At 43.6% G+C, this 20,111-nt stretch overlaps 1 protein-coding gene across 1 annotated transcript; it reads right to left on the bottom strand.

The window, feature by feature from the left end:
- LOC109822332 lies at positions 16,276-18,062 on the bottom strand. Its single transcript, XM_020388515.1, has 3 exons — positions 17,781-18,062; positions 17,126-17,293; positions 16,276-16,882 (listed from the first exon to the last, which is right to left on the bottom strand). The coding sequence occupies exons 2-3, from the start codon at positions 17,204-17,206 to the stop codon at positions 16,385-16,387; spliced, it is 579 nt and encodes a 192-aa protein (XP_020244104.1). The 5' UTR covers positions 17,207-17,293; positions 17,781-18,062; the 3' UTR covers positions 16,276-16,384.

Below are 20,111 nucleotides of genomic sequence, written 5' to 3'. Positions count from 1 at the left end.
TGGTGCACCGCTCTATGAAATACACAGTATTTTGGATCGCTAATTCTTTTAGCATCTTCCTGATCCTGGATCGGAGGCAACTTGATTTTATTGTTCTCTATAAGGTATTTGAAAATACCGGGAACTTCATCCTCTTTGAACGAATAGACCTTTTGGAATTTCGGCTCCGAGGCCTTTTGCTTCTGGGGCTGTTGTTGCCACCTTGATTGTTGAGGCGTCTTCTGCTGCTGTTGCTGCGGTTGCGCTTGCACTTCGAATGTTTGGTTCGCATCCACTGCATTCGCTCGTGCTTTTCCTTTACCCTTAGGGACAAAGTTCTGTTGTGGAGCATTATTTGCCGTTTGACCTCTTTCTGCCTTCTTCCTTTTAAGGAATCGCTCGGCTCGTTCTCCTCGCACTGTCAAGTCCTTCCAGGTCTTTGGTGGTGCCATTCCCATAGCTTCGAGGATGTCCAATGAAAGATTATTGTGACAAGTCTCGAGGATAAAGTCTTCACTGACTGGATCCCTGCAGTTCATTGCTTTGTTTCGGAATCTCTTCATAAAGTTTTCGACCGTTTCACCATTTTTCTGTTTCTCGTCAAATAGTGTGCCGATTGAAATCTCGGTGTCGTCGTCGAAGAAGTTTGTCAAAAACATATCCTCCATGTCATCCTAACTGTTGATACTCCCTGGCTTAAGACGGTGATACCAATCGAAGGCCGCTCCTCGAAGAGTGCCAACGAATGACCGCACCATTAAAGGTTCATTCCCAGAGATTATTCCTAAGTGAGACTTAAAATATATCAAGTGCTGGGTAGGGGAACCCTTCCCATCAAACGGCGTGAAATTGATCAAATTGAATTTCGCCGGATATGGAATTGATTCCCATTCCCTTGGGTATGGACATGGTATTCCGGACCTCTTCACTTCTTGAGCATTCATCAACGCGTTGATTTTGCTTTCCAAGTCCCTCATTTTCTTATCCTCACCCATATCTATCTTTGAGTGATTTCGGGGAGAAGTAATGTGATCCTCCTTTGTGTTGTTATCATCTGACGGGCCACCTCCATTATTATTGTTGATGGGAGGGGTGTTCATGTTGGCATTATCCTCTACCTCCCGCTCATCTTCACCTTGGTTAGGATTATTGCGACGACTAGATTCTCCTTGATGAGTCGTCAGTGCCGCGATTTGCTAGTCATGTATTTCTCTCATCTGCTGCATGGCCATTTCCATTTCGAACTTGAAATTTTCCTTCTGCTTAGTCAGGGCGTCCTCGAGCAACTTAGCCACCTGTTCGGCGCTAATCATAAGTGACTCATAGGGCTGTCCTGCACTTGAAGCGGTGTCATCGGAAGCCATTGCTGAGCAAGCATCCGAGCCGGCATCCGAGCAAACCTCCGAAGTTTCATCTTCTGAAGGAAGCCCCTTCTGCATTCTCTGGTAATCCTTTCGTCTACTGGTCCCTGATCGCAATCGACTCATACGTTGGGACACCTCGGTGAACTGATCTGGACTAAAGCGTCGCGTTGACTTTCCTCTTCCGGTCATATTGACGGACACTTCTGGAAATTCATCCTCTTCTTGAAGAGCAGGTTTCCTTCTACGGAAGTGTCTTGGTCTGGCCTCGGACGTTCTGGTGGAGATTCTCTCAAACACAGAAACTCTTCGTGGGGCTTTAGAACAGCAGCATTCTGATAGCACTGCCTTGATTATGTTGGCACACGGACAACGAGAATCCGTGTCTTGAACGTTTCTCTTTCGAGACTTATCCGTACCCCCGGCCCTATAGTACAACTCGTCAGTTTGATAACTGGAGCAACCTATAGAGTGTTGGCACGACTTCCCAGGTATAACACCATCGTCATCAGACGAATATGTTTCCCTTTGGGGATACGACGCTTTATTGGCGTCTTCAAAAGTCGCTCGCTCAAGTTTACGCTTTTGCGAGCGTGAAAACCTAACGGGCTCTTGAACTTCAACCCGCAATCCAATGCGGTCGGTAACAGGGGCTTTCCCTTTGTTATTTTTCTTAGGGGGATTGGTACGACCCCCAGTCTGGTTTGTTGTTTGGGGACCTTTCAACGGTCCCAATCGCTCCTTGACAGGTGCTTTACCTCGATCTTTCGGTAAAGGACCGAGGCGACCTTTCAAAGGAACTCTGGATCTTGTGGGACCCACGTTCTTACCTGGCTCCGTCAGAGGTACGGGAACAGGGGAAACGGGATCCGGATTTGAAGAAGGCTGGACGGTAACTCCGTCCACTTTTGTCTTAGGTGTTGGTTTTGTCTTTGGTACCCAAACCTGCTTATGTCTAGGCGGCTTCTTGACCGTCTCTTCTTTCTGCATCTCTTCCGCTTTCTGCAGAAGGACTCGGGCATGCGCGAGCAATACACGGCGTTTCTTGATTCGCTCTTCGAGAGTGGAGCGAGTCTTCTTGACGCGGACCCATTCGTTCGTTTCCGCCTTAGAGGAGAGGTTGGCGGTTCGCCGTTGCTGTTCTTGGCGCTGCCTTGATTTCAGATCCTCCGTATAGCGGATCCCGTCCATCGACTCTGCGACCTTGGCCAATTGTCGTGCAAGGCGTTGACGCCGTCTTTGGCGCGCCCTCTTCGACAAAGTTGGAGCACCCTCAGCAGTTACCTTCACGGCGGAGGGGAGGTCCGGATCTGCAGCTTTGACCTCTTTGGACGCTGCAGGGATGTCACGGGGCATGGGTGCAGCAACGGCGAGGGGATCTTGGATCTTCAACCCTGAGGTCCCACGAGCGTTCCTGGAAGAGGAGGTCTTCCTGCGCCTGTTTGGAGAGGCGGATCTGGAGGAGGAGGAAGAGAGGTACTCTTCGAACTTTTGTTGATCGAACTCGTATTCGATCTTCTCATTCACCCGGATCTTGAATGTTGGTTGCGTCACGACAGCCTCGGCAGCGAGGCTGTTGGATCCCACTGTGGTCGCCAGTTTGTTTTCGGAAAAAGTTATCTTCATTGTCGAATTCATTATAATATAGATTGCTTACAAAGAATTCAAAGAATTCAAAATAAAGAATGAAAGATTACAATTTTTCGAAAATAACGCAAGATCCGTTCGTCGTCTCTTGCTTGCGTGGGTCTTTAGCCGGTGACATGGACGTCGATATCCGTGGACTACCTGACAATCAGATCAGATCCAGAACTCCGTCGATTCGCGAAGGAATCTAGAAGCAGAAGCGCTTATCTCGGCAACGGCGAGATAATTGCTCTTCTTAGAATTATCGCAACGGGATAATTCTAAGGATCGGATGCGGGCGGTGCAGATCTGAAGAAGCTTTCTCTCTTGTGTTGATGAACTCGATCAATCTTTAATCCGGCAGGGCTTCGCCAATTCTCCAAAAATCCAGATCCGGAAAAATGAGGGTCTAAGGCTTGTATTTATAGGCTTGAGGGGGTTCCAGGCGGTTAAAACCGCGTAACGGATAGATCTGGGGTTGGAGACACCCTTGGGTGTCTCAACTTGGGCCGAGACACCCTAGGGTGTCTTGGCCTTGGCCGAGACATCTTAGGGTGTCTCGTTTGGGCCGAGACACATCGGGTGCCCCAGTTCAGCCTGAGACGCTCCGTTATGCCTGTTTGTTCGTTTTCGCCGTAACTTCTTCATCCAGTTCAGCCTGAGACGCTCCGTTATGCCTGTTTGTTCGTTTTCGCCGTAACTTCTTCATTCGAACTCTGATTTGAACGATTCAAAGTGCGTTGGAAAGCCGATGAGGAGTTCTATAAGCTCCGATGATTAGATCATCAGTTGAACAAATGAGACACGAAGGGTATTTCGCCGTTTGTGAACAATGCGAGGTTCCCGGTCAGTTCGCGTCTTTGTTGCTCTGAAATTCTGTTGGTTTACGTAGTTCATCGATTAACTTCAAGCGTTCACCAACGTCAATCAAACTTATTTGAACCGGATAGTGATGTTCATCGTCGTTTCTTAGCACTGAGCTGTTCGTGGAGACCTATAGGCAATTTTCGATGCCTACTGTCACTTCCACCTCAGGAGGAGACGACGCATTGATATGCTCTTTGGAGAGCAAGAATGAATCTTGGGTGTTAGATTCAGGAGCGTCGTTCCATGCTACTTCTCAGAAAGAATTCTTCGAGAAGTATGTTCCCGGAAATCTTAGATATGTATACCTTGGTGATGATCAACCGTGTGCTATTGTGGGCAAAGGTGTGGTGAAAATTAAGTTGAACGGGTCAGTATGGGAGCTGAAGGATGTCAGACATATTCCGGACCTGAGAAAGAACTTAATATCCGTAGGCCAGTTGGCTGGCGAAGGATACACTACGACCTTTCATGGAGATGATTGGAAGATCTTAAAAGGTGTAATGACGATTGCCCGAGGCAGGAAGGCTAGTACCCTGTATATGATAGCAGGTGCACGCTGTTTGATCTCAGTTGCAGCAGGCAATGAGACTTCAAAGCTGTGGCACCAGAGACTCGATCATATGAGTGAGAAGGGGATGAAAATCATGCACACAAAGGGAAAACTCCCAGGACTACAGTCAGTGGAGATGGATATGTATGAAGAATGCATACTTGGAAAGCAGAAGAGAGTCATCTTTCAGACAAGTGGCAGAACCCCCAGGAAAGAGAAGCTAGAGCTCGTTCACTCAGATGTGTGGGGACCAACAACCACCGCGTCCATTGGTGGAAAACACTACTTCGTGACTTTTATCGATGATCACTCTCGGAAAGTGTAGGTCTACTTTCTGAAGCATAAGTCAGAAGTATTTGAAGCTTTCAGGAGATGGAAAGCTATGATCGAGAATGAGACCGGTCTGAGAATAAAGAAGCTCAGGACCGATAATGACGGTGAGTATGAAGACACCGGATTCAAGAAGTTCTGCTATGAGCACGGGATCAGAATGGAAAGAACCGTGCCCGGCACGCCTCAGCAAAATGGTGTAGCTGAGCGGATGAACCAAACGTTGACAGAGAGGGCCAGAAGCATTCGGGTACAGTCAGGCCTACCGAAGCAGTTCTGGGTAGAAGCAGTCAACACAGCAGCTTACTTGATCAACCGAGGTCCATCGGTTCCATTGGAGCACAGAATACCAGAGGAGGTATGGTGCGGAAAGGAGGTAAAACTTTCACATCTTAAAGTTTTCGGTTGTGTAGCTTACGTGCATATTAGTGATCAAGGCAGGAATAAGCTTGATCCCAAGTCAAAGAAATGCACTTTCATCGGCTATGGTGAAGATGAGTTCGGCTACCGCATTTGGGACAACGAAAATAAGAAAGTGATCAGGAGCAGAGATGTGATATTCAACGAGAAGGTGATGTACAAGGACATGCACAAGACATATGACTCAGAGAGCAAGTCAACATTTATAGATGCAGATGATGTCCCGAGTAACCTCTCGAAAGAACCCAATGCAGAAGGTCCTCAGCCAAAAGAGCCTGTTGGACAAGATGGTGCGCAGGAGCCCGATGCACCAGCTCCGATATTAAGAAGATCTTCTCGTCCTCCTATACCCAACAGGAGATATATGAACTATCTATTACTGACAGATGGTGGGAAGCCTGAAAGCTATGATGAAGCTTGTCAGGGTGGAGATGCGAGCAAGTGGGAGCTTGCTATGAAAGATGAGATGAAGTCTCTCATCTCAAACCAGACGTGGGAACTAGCTGAGTTGCCTATGGGTAAGAAGGCACTCCACAACAAATGGGTGTACCGGGTGAAAGAAGAGCAAGATGGTTCTAGAAGATATAAGGCCCGGCTAGTGGTCAAAGGTTTCCAGCAGAAGGAAGGAATTGACTACACCGATATTTTTACTCTCGTGGTGAAGCTAAATACTATCACAACAGTGATGAGTATTGTAGCAATTGAAGATCTTCATCTCGAGCAGTTAGACGTTGTAGGCGTCAAAAAATACTGATAGATATCCAAACACAGCTCAAGACAACAAGGAGGTCATCCAAAGAGCACAAAAGATGACCTTACACTGTCTCGAAAGAATTAAGACAGTGTCAGTATAGACTGTCTCGCCGTGCGAGACAGTATTGACTGTCTCGCAGGGCGAGACAGTATTGACTGTCTCGCAGGGCGACGAGAATCACGTGAATAACTGTCAAAATAACCGAGTTTGAACGTGGGAAGGCAGTTATTATGAAGCCATCAGGCAGTTTGGAGTTTTCCGAGACAGTCTTTACTGTCTCGGAAGCCGAGACAACAAACACTGTCTCGGCCGCCGAGACAGTAAACACTGTCTTGGAAGCACTATTCGTCCAGGGGCTATAAATACCCCCCTAAGATCATTTTTGGAGGAGGCTGAAGGCTGAGCATTTTTGGAGCAGACAGAGCAGAGTACTTGAGCTTCTGGCAATTCCTTGAGATTCGAGCTTTGACTTGATCTTAAGAAGAGTGATCGTCTTACTTTGATAAGATCTTCACTTCAAGTTCCTACTTCGATAAACGAAGGAAGAATCACCAAACCCTTCACGATTCAATCAGAATCTCTGATTCGGTGGTCCACGGGCTAACGCACCCCCGACACAGGCAAAGATCCCACGCAAGCAGCGATCCAAACAACGATCCTGCGTTTGTTTCTAAAAAGTTATAATTTTCCTTTTGTTGTGTAAAAGAAGCCTTATAAAAAGGCTATCTCTTTTGAATTTGTTGTAATCGATCGAAGATATAATAAATTTCATAACGAGAATAACTTTTGATGAAAACAAGCTGACGACCACAGTGGGAGCCAACGGTCTCGTTACCGAGACCGTCGTGTCGCAGCCGATCAAGATCCTAGTTGAATCCACGGTCGAGTACGAGTTCGACCAAACCAAGTTTGAGGAATATCTCTCATCATCCTCTTTAAGATTTTCATTGTCTCACAAGTACAAGAGGATCTCACGGTTGAAGAAGGCGTATACGTTAAAGAAGGCCCAAGGTGAAGACTCTCACCCAATTATTGCCGAGGCCTCCCCTCGCAATATTATCCCGGCGACCCCCAAAGCCGGAAGCTCTGCTCATAATGATTCCTCCCTAAATAAGGAATCGTTCGATCGAAGTTCACCAACACTGACGAAGAGGGCTCGTTAGAGACAACGTCAGCGCCGCGCTCGACAAATAGCTAAGGCCTTGGAACAAACCGACGGGGTTCGTTATCACACGGACCTAGAGTCAAGGAGGCATCGAGTAGTTTAGTTGTCTAAACAACCAATCACTCGTATCTCTGCTAAATTAACGACAGATGAATGGACTCTCGTCAAAAAGTCTCGCTCGACCCTCAAAGAACGTATACAAAAGCGTCGTACAAACGCTGCTTATGCCCGTGCTCTCTTACAACAAAGACGAGAAAGAAACAAGGAAATGGTGGCCAAAGTATCACCAAAACTCTGCAAAGTTTGGATTCCAAAGTCTGGAGTTGTGCAAAATCAACATTCGGAGCCCGTTAAGACTCCGCACCCGCAAGGGGGTGGTTCTAAACGTGTGACTCCTGACATAACCTTGGATCGCTCAAAGGCAACAATAATTTGTCCTGAGAATGCCAACAAGGTTTTACACCCCCAGAAGAAGACGTGTTCACCAAAAGATATCGTTATGCCTGGGAGGTCATATCAACAGACGATAGGATTTTTCGGCAATCATACCGATGAATCGTACTATCAAGCTGTAGGTTTGAATAAATTTCGACAGAGAATTATTTGAGAAATAAACTTTCATTGTTCCTGTGCGCGACTCATTAAAGCAGCATTGTCGGAATATAACTACGCAAAACGAGAAGCCATCCCACGAAGAGTCTCGATATTCCACAGTCTTTTCACCGAAATGTCGAAGCCTAAGCCGAGATATTTCCGTAAGAGAAGATCAGCTGTCCAAGATGACGAATTCCTTGAAGTCACCATCAACATGGCTGATAAAGGAAAATCTAAGCAGCATTCAAGTGAATCAAATCCCGACTTTTCCCCGAGAGGAAAAGTCAATTCAAGAATTGCCCAACGGATGTCCCGACTTCAGTTAAGAGCCATCAGACATAAGGACTACAAGAGAATGCAGGAAGGAAAGTCATCAGAGGACGAGCTCTCGGACACTTGTTCTGCGATCGCTTCGGATGATACAGTATCTAGCACAGGGCAAACCAGAGAAGTACTCACAATCACCTCTGATCAGTTCGCTCAAATACTTCAAGAAGCTCTAGCCAAACAACGTGAAGAAATTAGAGCTGAGATGAAGACAGAGATGGAGTTAGCTATCCAACAAATGAGAGAATTACTAGCTCAACGGCCTCAACCTCCTGAGTCCAGTCAGCGAGCTGAATCCAGCCGCCACACTCGGAATATTGTAGATAACAGTGATCCAGAAGTGAATGAAGTTATTATGGCTGATACACCCCCTAATAGCAATAACGCTGGGGGTGGTTTAACGCACCCTCCCAATAATGATATTGGGGGCGGTTCAATGGCACCTCTTACAGTGGGTGGTCTAACTCATTCTCCTCAACGTCCTTCGAATGAAGACATAGACGATGACGAGAAAATGAAAGAGCTTGAAAACAAAATCAACGCTTTGATGACGGCTCAAGAAGTGAAAAAGACGGGTATTCCATGTCCCTATCCAAGAGAATGTGATTCAATACCATACCCGACAAAATTCAATCTGATTAACTTCACACCGTTTGACGGGAAAAGCTCGTCTACTCAGCACTTGATTTATTTCAAGTCTTATTTGGGTATGATCTCTGGAAACGAGGATTTAATGGTCCGGTCATTCGTTGGCACCCTTCGTGGGCCCGCCTTCGATTGGTATCGACGTCTCAAGCCCCGGTCATTCGTTGGCACCCTTCGTGGGCCCGCCTTCGATTGGTATCGACGTCTCAAGCCAGGGAGCATTAATTGCTGGGATGACATGGAAAGTTTGTTCCTCAGTAATTTCTTCGATGATGACACCGAAATGTCAATCGGAACCCTTTTAGATGAGAAGCAAAAAGACGAAGAGTCAGTCGATAATTTTGTCAAACGCTTCCGTAACAAAGCAATGAATTGCAGAGATCCTATTACAGAGGAGTTTATCCTGCAAACATTCCACAATAATCTCTCCATCGATATCCTGGAAGCCCTGGAGGTTGTACCATCCAAAACTTGGAAGGATTTAAAAATACGCGGTGAACAAGCTGAACACTTTCTTAAAATAAAGAAAGTTGAGAGAAGCCAACCGACGACATCCGCAATCACTGTGAGCGCGAATCTCAATCCGAAGTTCCAAAATGAGTATTCTTTCGAAGATGATGAAGCTCCAGCCATCTTGAAATACCTCCTCGCCAATGACAAAATCGAACTGCCACCTATTAAAGATCAGGAGGGAGCTAAAAGGACTACGGATCCAAACTACTGTGCATACCACAGAAGGGTTCTTCATTCCACTAAGATTTGCTTTGGACTCAAAAACAAAATCCAAGACTTAATTGACTCCGGCGTCATAACGGCGAAACAAGCCAAATAAAGATGACCCCTTACTCCATTGGGTACACAAGTATAAACTGTTTTCCCTAACTCCAAAGAGTATACGAGTATAAACTGCTTCTTCATGTAACTCCGAAGAGTATAAGAGTATAAACTGCTTCTCCCTTTCCTCCGACAGGTATACGAGGTTAAACTACTTCCCTTATTTTCAATAACGGGAAGTTCCTAGAGAATATTACTCCTAATATTCTTAAGGATAACCCAACAATGTGGCCGAATATAATTGGATTTAGATTCGCCAAAGAGCTGGGGGTGGAATACCTCAATTCATTCCAATGGAAAGTTCCTAGAGAATATTACTCCTAATATTCTTAAGGATAACCCAACAATATGGTCGAATATAATTGGATTTAGATTCGCCAAAGAGCTGGGGGTGGAATACCTCAATTCATTCTAATGGAAAGTTCCTGGAGAATACTACACATGGTATTTTTAAGGATAACCCAAAACGATTAATTATTCAAGATGAAAACTAATCATCAGAATAATTTATTCTTAATCATGATTAAGAACCTCCCACTGTGGCTATTTAATCATTTCCAAGATGATTAAAACCTTTCTACAGTGACTTTCAAAATACTCTTTCATTGAGATGAGATTCAATGACTTCATCGGTCAATCTTCTCTCACGAAACTCCCACGGAGTAATTGTGGAGCGTTTAATGATTCACGGTCCTCCACCACAAAATCCCTCACTGATCAAATTAATTAACGGTGGGTCCACCAAAATTCTTCACGGTTGAATCCATTCAAACCCCCACTGTGCCTAAGCCTTTAACACTCCCACTGTTGAAGTCCTGACACGACATCCAAAATTTCAATCAGCTGATCCATAGCGATTATCAAACCCCTTCGTGTTAAGTCCTTATCGCTTGACACCAAAAACTCCCACCAGGTGTTGTGTACAAGTTAACATTCCCATCGTTATTTGTACCTCGCTCCCACTTCTTATTTGGTCAAACCTTCCTACAGTTAGGACCAAAGCCAAAATCCCCTCTCGATTCCTTCCATGAACGAGAGGTTCACAAATTAAACGATCAAACCTTTAAATAGTTAGGGTCGTCTCAAACTCCCATTTGGTCAAACCTTTAAACAGTTAGGACCAAAGTCGAAATCCCCTCTCGATTCCTTCCATGAACGAGAGGTCCACAAATTGAACGATCAAACCTTTAAATAGTTAGGATCATCTCAAACTCCTATTTGGTCAAACCTTTAAACAGTTAGGACCAAAGTCGAAATCCCCTCTCGATTCCTTCCATAGGACCAAAGCCACAATCCCCTCTCGATTCGTTCCATGAACGAGAGGTCCACAAATTGAACGATCAAACCTTTAAACAGTTAGGGTCGTCTCAAACTCCTATTTGGTCAAACCTTTAAATAGTTAGGATCAAAACCAAAATCCCCTCTCGATTCCTTCCATGAACGAGAGGTCCACAAATTGAACGATCAAACCTTTAAACAGTTAGAATCGTCTCAAATCCTCATTTGGTCAAACCTTTAAACAGTTAGGACCAAAGCCAAAATCCCCTCTCGATTCGTTCTATGAACGAGAGGTCCACAAATTGAACGATCAAACCTTTAAACAGTTAGGATCGTCTCAAACCCTCATTTGGTCAAACCTTTAAACAGTTAGGACCAAAGCCAAAATCCCCTCTCGATTCATTCTATGAACGAGAGGTCCACAAATTGAACGATCAAACCTTTAAACAGTTAGGATCGTCTCAAACCCCTATTTGGTCAGACCTTTAAACAGTTAGGACCAAAGCCAAAATCCCCTCTCGATTCTTTCCATGAACGAGAGATCCACAAATTGAACGATCAAACCTTCTTGCAGTTAGGATCGTCCCAAAACTCTCACTTGGTCAAACATTACTACAGTTAGGGCCACAATCAAAATCTCCTTTCGATTCATTTTGCGAGCGAAAGGTACACTTTTGAAATTGAATAATCAAACCTTCCTGCAGTTAGGATTATTCAAACCAACCCAGATTCTCTAAGTGTAGATCTCACTTCGAGTTTCCTTTGCACCAGGAGATAGAATATAAAATTCTTCCTCTCCAATTTCGGGTTTATCTCTACCAACAAACAAACAAGAGACCAGGAGAGAGAATATAAAATTCTTCCTCTCCAATTTTGGGTTCATCTCTACCAACAAAAAAGAGACCAGGAGATAGAATATAAAATTCTTCCTCTCCAGGAGTGGGTGGGTTCATCTCTACCAACAAAAAAGAGACCAGGAGATAGAATATAAAATTCTTCCTCTCCAGGAGTGGGTTCATCTCTACCAACAAAAAAGAGACCATGTTACTCTATATAACTACACTCGACAGGAAGTTTCTAGAGAATATTACTCAGAATATTCTTAAGGATAACCTGACGACCTCCCAACGGATATGTGAGGTTCGATTCAAGATCTCGACAACGGTCAAGCGATAAACATAATACCGAGAAAGTCTTAACTATTCTACGAAGCACTGGATAGATTGAAAGATAAAGAGGTCAATATTTGAAGCCATTTATGGGTCCTTCTACATGATCCACTCAATTAAGTATTGAAAAGACTGTGAATCAGACCGATCTTATCCAAAGTATCCCAGACCCCTCTATAAAAGAATAAGTCTGGAATACTTTGGAGGGGGTATCTGTAGGCGTCAAAAAATACTGATAGATATCCAAACACAGCTCAAGACAACAAGGAGGTCATCCAAAGAGCACAAAAGATGACCTTACACTGTCTCGAAAGAATTAAGACAGTGTCAGTATAGACTGTCTCGCCGTGCGAGACAGTATTGACTGTCTCGCAGGGCGAGACAGTATTGACTGTCTCGCAGGGCGACACATGAATAACTGTCAAAATAACCGAGTTTGAACGTGGGAAGGCAGTTATTATGAAGCCATCAGGCAGTTTGGAGTTTTCCGAGACAGTGTTTACTGTCTCGGAACCCGAGACAGTAAACTCTGTCTCGGCCGCCGAGACAGCAAACACTGTCTTGGCCGCCGAGACAGCAAATGCTGTCTCGCGGGCACTTTTCCTCTAACTGTTCCTGGAGGCTATAAATACCCCCTGAGATCGATTTTTGAAGGGGCTGATCGCTGAACATTTTTGGAGCAGACAGAGCAGAGTACTTGAGCTTCTGGCAATTCCTTGAGATTCGAGCTTTGACTTGATCTTAAGAAGAGTGATCGTCTTACTTTGATAAGATCTTCACTTCAAGTTTCTACTTCGATAAACGAAGGAAGAATCACCAAACCCTTCACGATTCAATCAGAATCTGTGATTCGGTGGTCCATGGGCTAACGCACCCCCGGCATAGGCAAAGATCCCACGCAAGCAGCGATCCAAACAACGATCCTGCGTTTGTTTCTAAAAAGTTGTAATTTTCCTTTTGTTGTGTAAAAGAAGTCTTATAAAAAGGCTATCTCTTTTGAATTTGTTGTAATCGATCGAAGATATAATGAATTCCACAACGAGAATAACTTTTGACGAAAACAGACGTGAAGACGACGTTTCTTCACGGAGATCTAGAAGAGGAGATATACATGCACCAGCCAGAAGGTTTCTCAGAGGAAAAAAGAAGAACCTGGTGTGCAGACTCAAGAAGAGCTTGTATGGCCTGAAACAAGCCCCAAGACAGTGGTACAGAAAGTTTGATGGCTTTATGCACAAGGAAGGATTTCAGAAGTGCAACGCCGACCACTGTTGCTACTTTAAAAGATATCAGTCCAGTTATATCATCCTACTGCTGTATATTGATATGTTAGTTGCAGGTACAGATATGAAGGATATCAAGAGTTTGAAGCAGTAGCTGTCAAAGGAGTTTGACATGAAGGACTTGGGTTCAGCAAATAAGATCCTTGGAATGTAAATCACGAGAGACAAGAAGAAAGGGTTCTTACGGTTGTCTCAAACGGAGTACATCAACCGTGTTTTGCAAAGATTCAGCATGGGCGACGCCAAGCCAATGAGCACACCCTTGGCCAGCCACTTTCGTCTATCAAAGGATCAGTCTCCTCAGTCAGAAGAAGAGAAAGAGAGTATGGCTAAGGTTCCTTACGCCTCAGCTATCGGAAGTTTGATGTACGCAATGGTCTGTACGAGACCATACATTGGCCATGCAGTGGGAGTGGTCAGCCGGTTTATGTCGAATCTAGGAAAAGCTCATTGGGAAGCGGTCAAGTGGATTCTAAGGTATCTACGAGGCACCACACAAAAGTGTTTGTACTTTGGTAAGGGAGAGGTAGAAGTGCACGGGTACGTAGATGCAGACTTCGGCGGCGAAGTCGATCACCGAAGAAGCATCACTGGCTACGTATTCACTGTCGGAACTACAGCTGTTAGTTGGATGTCACAGATACAGAAGATTGTCACTCTGTCCACTACAGAAGCTGAGTATGTTGCAGTGACTGAAGCCACTAAAGAGATGATATGGCTTCAGGGTTTGTTAACAGAGCTGTGATTCAATCAGGAGAAGAATGTCTTGCATAGCGATAGTCAGAGTGCGATTCACTTGGCTAAGAATTCTGCATTTCATTCTAGAACGAAGCATATTGCGCTTTGGCACCACTTCATCAGATCCCAGTTGGAAGATGACGTGTTAAAACTGGAGAAGATTCCAGGAAGTAAGAATCCAGCAGACATGTTAACAAAGACAGTGACCGTTCAGAAACTGGAGTTGTGCGCAGCTTCAGTTGGCCTTCATGCATAGATGATGAGGGCGGAGCCACACAGGAGGAGGAGCTTGATGAGATAGCCTACTGTCGACGGTTTGATCTCCAAGTGGGAGATTGTTGAGATCAGGTGAAGACCAAACCTCCGCAGGCGAGCACGATGTCGAGGCGGATCAGAGGCGAGCTCAAGGCGAGTTCGAGATCAGCGGCTTCAGGCGGATCCATCGCAGGCGAGCTCCGCATGGCTGGCGACAGCCTGTCGCCAGCCCTAGGGTTCCCCCTATAAAAGGGAACCGAAACCCTAGCCAAAAGTGTGCCAAAGTTTTCCCCCCTTTTCTCTCGCGATCAAGCTCCTGGCGGCGGACAAAAAAAAACACAGCAGCGTTTTTCTCTGTCTTCTCCTCGTGATCTTTCTGCTCACAGTTTGTTGAGGGAAATTATTGTGGGAATATTCTCTATTGAAAGGGGTATTAAAGAAGAGGAGAATCTTTACTGTAGCTACAGTGAAAGATTGTATTTATTGAGGAATCTTAAGTTTGAGATCCGCTCTTGAATTGTAATTTCTTGTTAGATTAATAAGAAATTGATTGTGTGGCTCCAGAAGACGTAGGCAGTTACCGAACCTCGTTAAAACTTGGTGTACTTTTTCTATTCTGCGTTTCTGTTGCATTAGGGATTTCGGCGATAAATTCCCAACAAATCATTGGTTGAATATGGCTGGTGAAAACTTTTCCTAAGAATTTTAACAAAGCATTTGATTCCTCTTCTACTTTCTCCATCTGTATCGTTCTCTTCTGGAGATTCTTCAATTCGGTCCGGGAACCATTTGGATCCACTTACAACTATCACTTTTCTCAACGGCACTGATGAATATATAGCTTATTTAATATACGCACAGTATAACACAATCAATTTGTTGGGCAATAACCGGGGGCTACGCTAAATCCCTAAAACAACAAGAAACACATTATAGAGAAAAGTACACTAAGATTTACGAGGTTCGGCAAACTTGCCTACGTCATCGGGAGCCACACAATTATTACTTTTCTCAACGGCACTTATGAATATATAGCTTATTTAATATACGCACGGTATAACGCAATCAATTTGCTGGCACTAGCATACTATTGTACTTCATAGGCAAAAACTGTGAATGCATAATACTGTTACCTTCTCATAATTGTTAAATGGACCAAACTGGCCACGACCCGTGTACGTTGTGGATCCACCAGCGCGATGTTGGGCCGAACTTCCCCGCGCTTATAGAAATAGATCGCGCATGCGTGCTCTCTTTTATCAAGTTTTAATATGAATACTGCTGAAACTTCCACTGTTGTTATGTGGTATTATTAACGAGAAATGTCAGTTGATTTTTTCATCTCCCTTCTCAGGGTGACATCTCTGGAAGTAAACACCCCCCACCTTAAAAAAAAAAATTTGTTCTGTTGCTATTTATATATGCACATTGACTAAGAGTGACGCGCTTCTTCAGATTAATCTTATCGTTTTGTCTTTTGCTACTGATTGTTGCAATATTTCTAACTCTAGTTTTGTATGCCACACGCATCAGAACGAAGATTTCTTGACGAAGTTCACACCTCCCGATCCTTCGGTCACACTTATCGAACCGTTCATCTTCGATCTAACAATTAGTTTGCAGAGAGAGATACATATGTGCACACCTAAACTGTGTTTTTCTCTCGCACAAGGTGCTGTGTGCCTCGTCTGTGCTTCTTCTGTTGTGGTATAATGTTATATTTGGGGGATATACTTAATGAGCTCTCTTTTTATCTTATACCGAGATGTTTGATTAAAAAGGCTTTTAGATATATAGAAAGTCCCATCTCAAAAAAAGGAAATGCTTACTTTGCTTTTGTGCTCCTCACGTCAATTGATTTCCTTGTAAGATGTAGCCCCTTTGTTTTCATTATCTAAACGAATTGTGTAGCCTAGGTTATCTTTCTTTGTGGATAAAAAGCGAGCTCCACCATCCTCTCATATCTCTTCTTCTCAAAAGTGATACCAAGATCCTAAGCCTGAAGGTTTTACGGTTTGTACTAAGTTAGATGAAGAAATCATTTTTTTGCTGAATCCCTAGATCAAAGATACACATAACATGTTGCCGGAGTCCCACAAATGAAGCAGTTAATTAAAATTTTCAGCTCAAGGAGAAGTTAAAGATTGGTTAGGGTCAGACAAACTAAGCCTCCTTCTTTACAACAGCCTTCTCAAACTCGCAGGTCTTATTATGTCATGTTCAGGCTTAGACACTGGAAGAGCCAAGGAGGCCTGTTCACTCTCTCCTCACTCATCAGGTTCACATCCTTCACCTGAAACAACCCCCAGTCGTTGCCATTCAATCTCGCTCCTCCGGACTCTGTGGACGACGACGAGAAGCTCGCCCCAGAGTCCGAAGTAAACGAGCTCTCCTTCTTCTTCCTCCTCCCGGTGCATCCTGTGGCCAGCGTAAGCTCAAGGCCGCTCTCTTCCTCGGCCTCCTGCATTGCATCTCCGTCGTCCTTTCCGATGTACTCTTCCGCTGGCAGCTCAAGATTGAGTACTTGATAGCTACTTCTCTGGTTATCGTTGCTTTTGCATTGTTTTACGGGATCGCTTTCGCTCTTTCTGCTCCACCCGTTTAGTTTGTTTCGGATGTTGGGGGTGCTTCTCTGTCGCTTGATCTCCGCCTTCATGTCGTTCATCAGTAGCTTCTGTACTCGGTAGAGGCGATGGAGTTCATGGACCTAGAGCAACACATAAGACAACAAGATTAACGCTTGTACAAAATCTGAAGCTACGGTGACCAATAACAATTAACATTTGAACCAAATAGCCCCTTTTGTAACAAAGGAGCGCTTCTTTCAAAGGACTTGCTTTATTTATTTATATTCAAATGCTTCTGAAAAAGGACTTTTGTGGAAACAGAATCATAGATACCGAGACTAAAAGGGGGGAGGGTTTTATTTCTAATAATTTCAATCATATACCTGTTGTTTGAAGGTCTCCTCTTGTTTTATCATGGCCATCTTCATGTAGTCCTTGTCATACTGTTTCAGATATCTCCCCATTGAAATTCTCAGATTTTGCTCAATTCTTCTGTCCTTGGACTTGTTGCTAGATTGCTTGAGAAGCTTCAGCAGGTTGCTATAACTAACCTGCATAAGTTCGCAGACTCTGAATCAGAAACAGTGAAACTGGAATGGAAAATCCCCTTCTGAATTGATCTGTTCACTAGAAAAATCCACTGATATCCTTATGACAGTTGATCATCTAGTAGGGTTAACACCATCGACAGAAAAATGCAGACATAGAGCAGTTAGGTATTGTATATTTTCTTCATAATTTTTCTTTAATTAGGATTATGCACTGAAGATGGAGCACCTTGTTCCAAATTCAGGGAAATGAAAAAACTTGTGCTACTTCTAGCACTTGGTCAATAAACTCTATTCCTTGCGTATATCATTGAGCAATCAATATAATATAACACACAATTAAATTTGAGAGAACACCATGAACTTCTTCAAGGAAAACCCATCAAACATCAAGAAAATAATTCAGCAACAACTCTAAGGAGCCTACTACGAGCTAAGAATTCTCTTACTAATTAAGGGGAGGTTATAAGACATAGAAGCATATTTTTACCTCCCAAGGCTCTTTCAGGTCTAGTCCTTTGTTAAGAACAGAGGAGGGAGAAAGAGAGAGAGAGAGAAGTTGGAAACTCTTCGGCCTTGGCTTTCCTTGGACAAAACAACAACGACCACCCTTTTATTCCCAATCTATTGAGGCAAGAGTGAGGATTTAAGATTCTCTCCTCAAACCTGCCACCGGAATATTATAGTGGGCTCAAAGGGCATGCCCAACAAATCCCAGTCCCTTAGCCAATCCAGTTCAAGCATACGAAGCAAGAAAAAAGATGCCCTCTAAAGAGAGAGAACAAGGACAACACTAATAAAATAAGAACACCCACTTATATCCTATTTTAAATTTAATTAAAAAAGAAAGAAAGGAAGAGAAAATAGAGAGCACTACCCCAAAAAGAATAATCAAACAGCTAAACCTGCCACTGAAGTTCACATGTGCCCTGAAAATTCCATGATCATTACAAGTTGGCCACAACTTTTACTATTATTGTTTGTGAGTGTGTCTAATCTTGCATCACTATTTTAATCCAAACTTAATATCATATTAATGAGATAATATCGAGATGTTGATAGATGGTGGGGGGAGGTGTGATCCTTCTACATGATATCATCTTGTGGGCTCTGTCAAGTATTAAAACACAGAGTTAGAGAGTAATTTAATATCTGTTATGACTTGTTAAGATTCCATTAATTGGTGTAAATAAGTCATTATCATCAATAGAAGTTACCTACATGGCATGCATGCAAAATCTAAAGAAGCTAATCAGTGCATGTCCTTGTCCGTCTGCACCATCCCTTAGCTGGATTTGTCGAAGAATTTCACTGTTACACAACAGTTCACCTATCATGATCATCTGGATGGTGTGCCATAGAATCTTTTAATCTCAACAATCAGTATATAAAAAAAAATTTAGCCAAGTGCACGAGGCTCTTGTGATTGTGGCCTCTCAGAAAGGTCAGATGTACGCAGCTTTACCCTACTTGTTTCCAAGATTTAAACCCATGACTTTCAGGTTACAAGGCAACAATCTTACTGTTGCGCCGAGGCTCACCCTCAATCTCAACAATCAGTCAAAATATAAAAATTAAAATTTAACTATCCATTAAGCAATCAGACTAGATATGACACTTTGGTGTGTGCGAATTAGCACGTCTGATATGATAAACCAAATACAAGACACAAATCCAACAATCAATTCCAAGACCGTGTTTGACAAACCACCCCTAAACTTAGGACATGGATAGCCTCGACTCTGTTTTAAACAAAGCAGTTCTTTTTTCAGACCAAGAGAGGCGGTCCAAAATTAAACCAGTTTAAATGCCGAAATTAGCTTTAGAAAAACTAGGCCAGATAGGCTGAATTTTACCCAAAATGAAGACAGGTTTAAACTTAATTAGACCCATTTAAAGAAGTTGCCAAACAAATTAACCCTAAGATTAGGACTATAGTATAATTCAAAATTTTAACCGCGTACTAGATAAATAAGCAGGGAGTACGTGAGGAAGAAATGGCACATAAATAAATGTGTGAGTTAGTATTTTTGATGTGACAATTTTTAACTGCCTATATTAACTAAGCGAGAAATGCGTGCATTATTGGGGCACTGCAGTACTAACAAGGCTCTTCCCCTTCTTGACTGCTTCGTAGCGAGGGAGGGGGGGGGTTTTGGTCTTTTACCCTCGGCGTGCTGACGCGGCCGAGTATTTCGCTATAACAGTTGGCTCAATCAATGTGCCTGCTACAGTGTCATGTTCCTTGTTCTCGCAGGAGAGAGAGAGAGGGATCGGCCCGACATCGGAGCACGCGTTGCCGGCCCAAGAGGAGCAGGTGTATGGGTTGGTGGGCCCCGACTCGAAAGGGGGCGGGGGGGAGGAATAAAGCTTATCAGCTCTATAAAGGAGACACGTAACAAAGCTTCGCTAATAAATGGAAAGTGTTATGTTAACCAGCTTGCTAATAACAAAGGGGGGTAACGGGAAAGATATACTTTTCTTCTTCTTCTAATAATCCTTCAACTTCAGAAAACAAGGTAGGTTTGGGTTTTAGTACTTTACTAATCAAGTAGTAGATTGATTGCTTTTCCATTTTTATTTTTAATAGAGGAGGAAAGCAAGCAAGAGGTGATTAGGTTAGTGATGTAATGTGGCTTGAAACCTAACAAATGATGATGACGTAAATAAATAAAAAAAATATAGTGCTACAAAGGAATTGGTGGGGAACCTTACTTTAGGAACAACATAGATTTGACCTAAAGTGGTCTGATGGGTTGGATTGGGAACTGAAATTCCGAGGCATATATACGAAACTAAAGTTTTCCGGGTGTTTCGTTTT

This window comes from Asparagus officinalis, chromosome 8 (genome assembly GCF_001876935.1).
Source record: "Asparagus officinalis chromosome 8, Aspof.V1, whole genome shotgun sequence".
Lineage (NCBI taxonomy): Eukaryota > Viridiplantae > Streptophyta > Magnoliopsida > Asparagales > Asparagaceae > Asparagus > Asparagus officinalis.
Note: the sequence above shows the minus strand (reverse complement) of the source record. Positions and strands in the feature narration are given on the sequence as shown.

What these genes read in the sequence shown, in the direction of transcription:
- LOC109822332 (XM_020388515.1), bottom strand. Translation starts at nt 17,206, where the DNA reads ATGGGGAGATATCTGAAACAGTATGACAAGGACTACATGAAGATGGCC. An exon ending in AGGAGACCTTCAAACAACAG is followed by an intron (nt 16,883 to 17,125) that starts GTATATGATTGA and finishes GTGTTGCTCTAG; the next exon opens with GTCCATGAACTCCATCGCCT.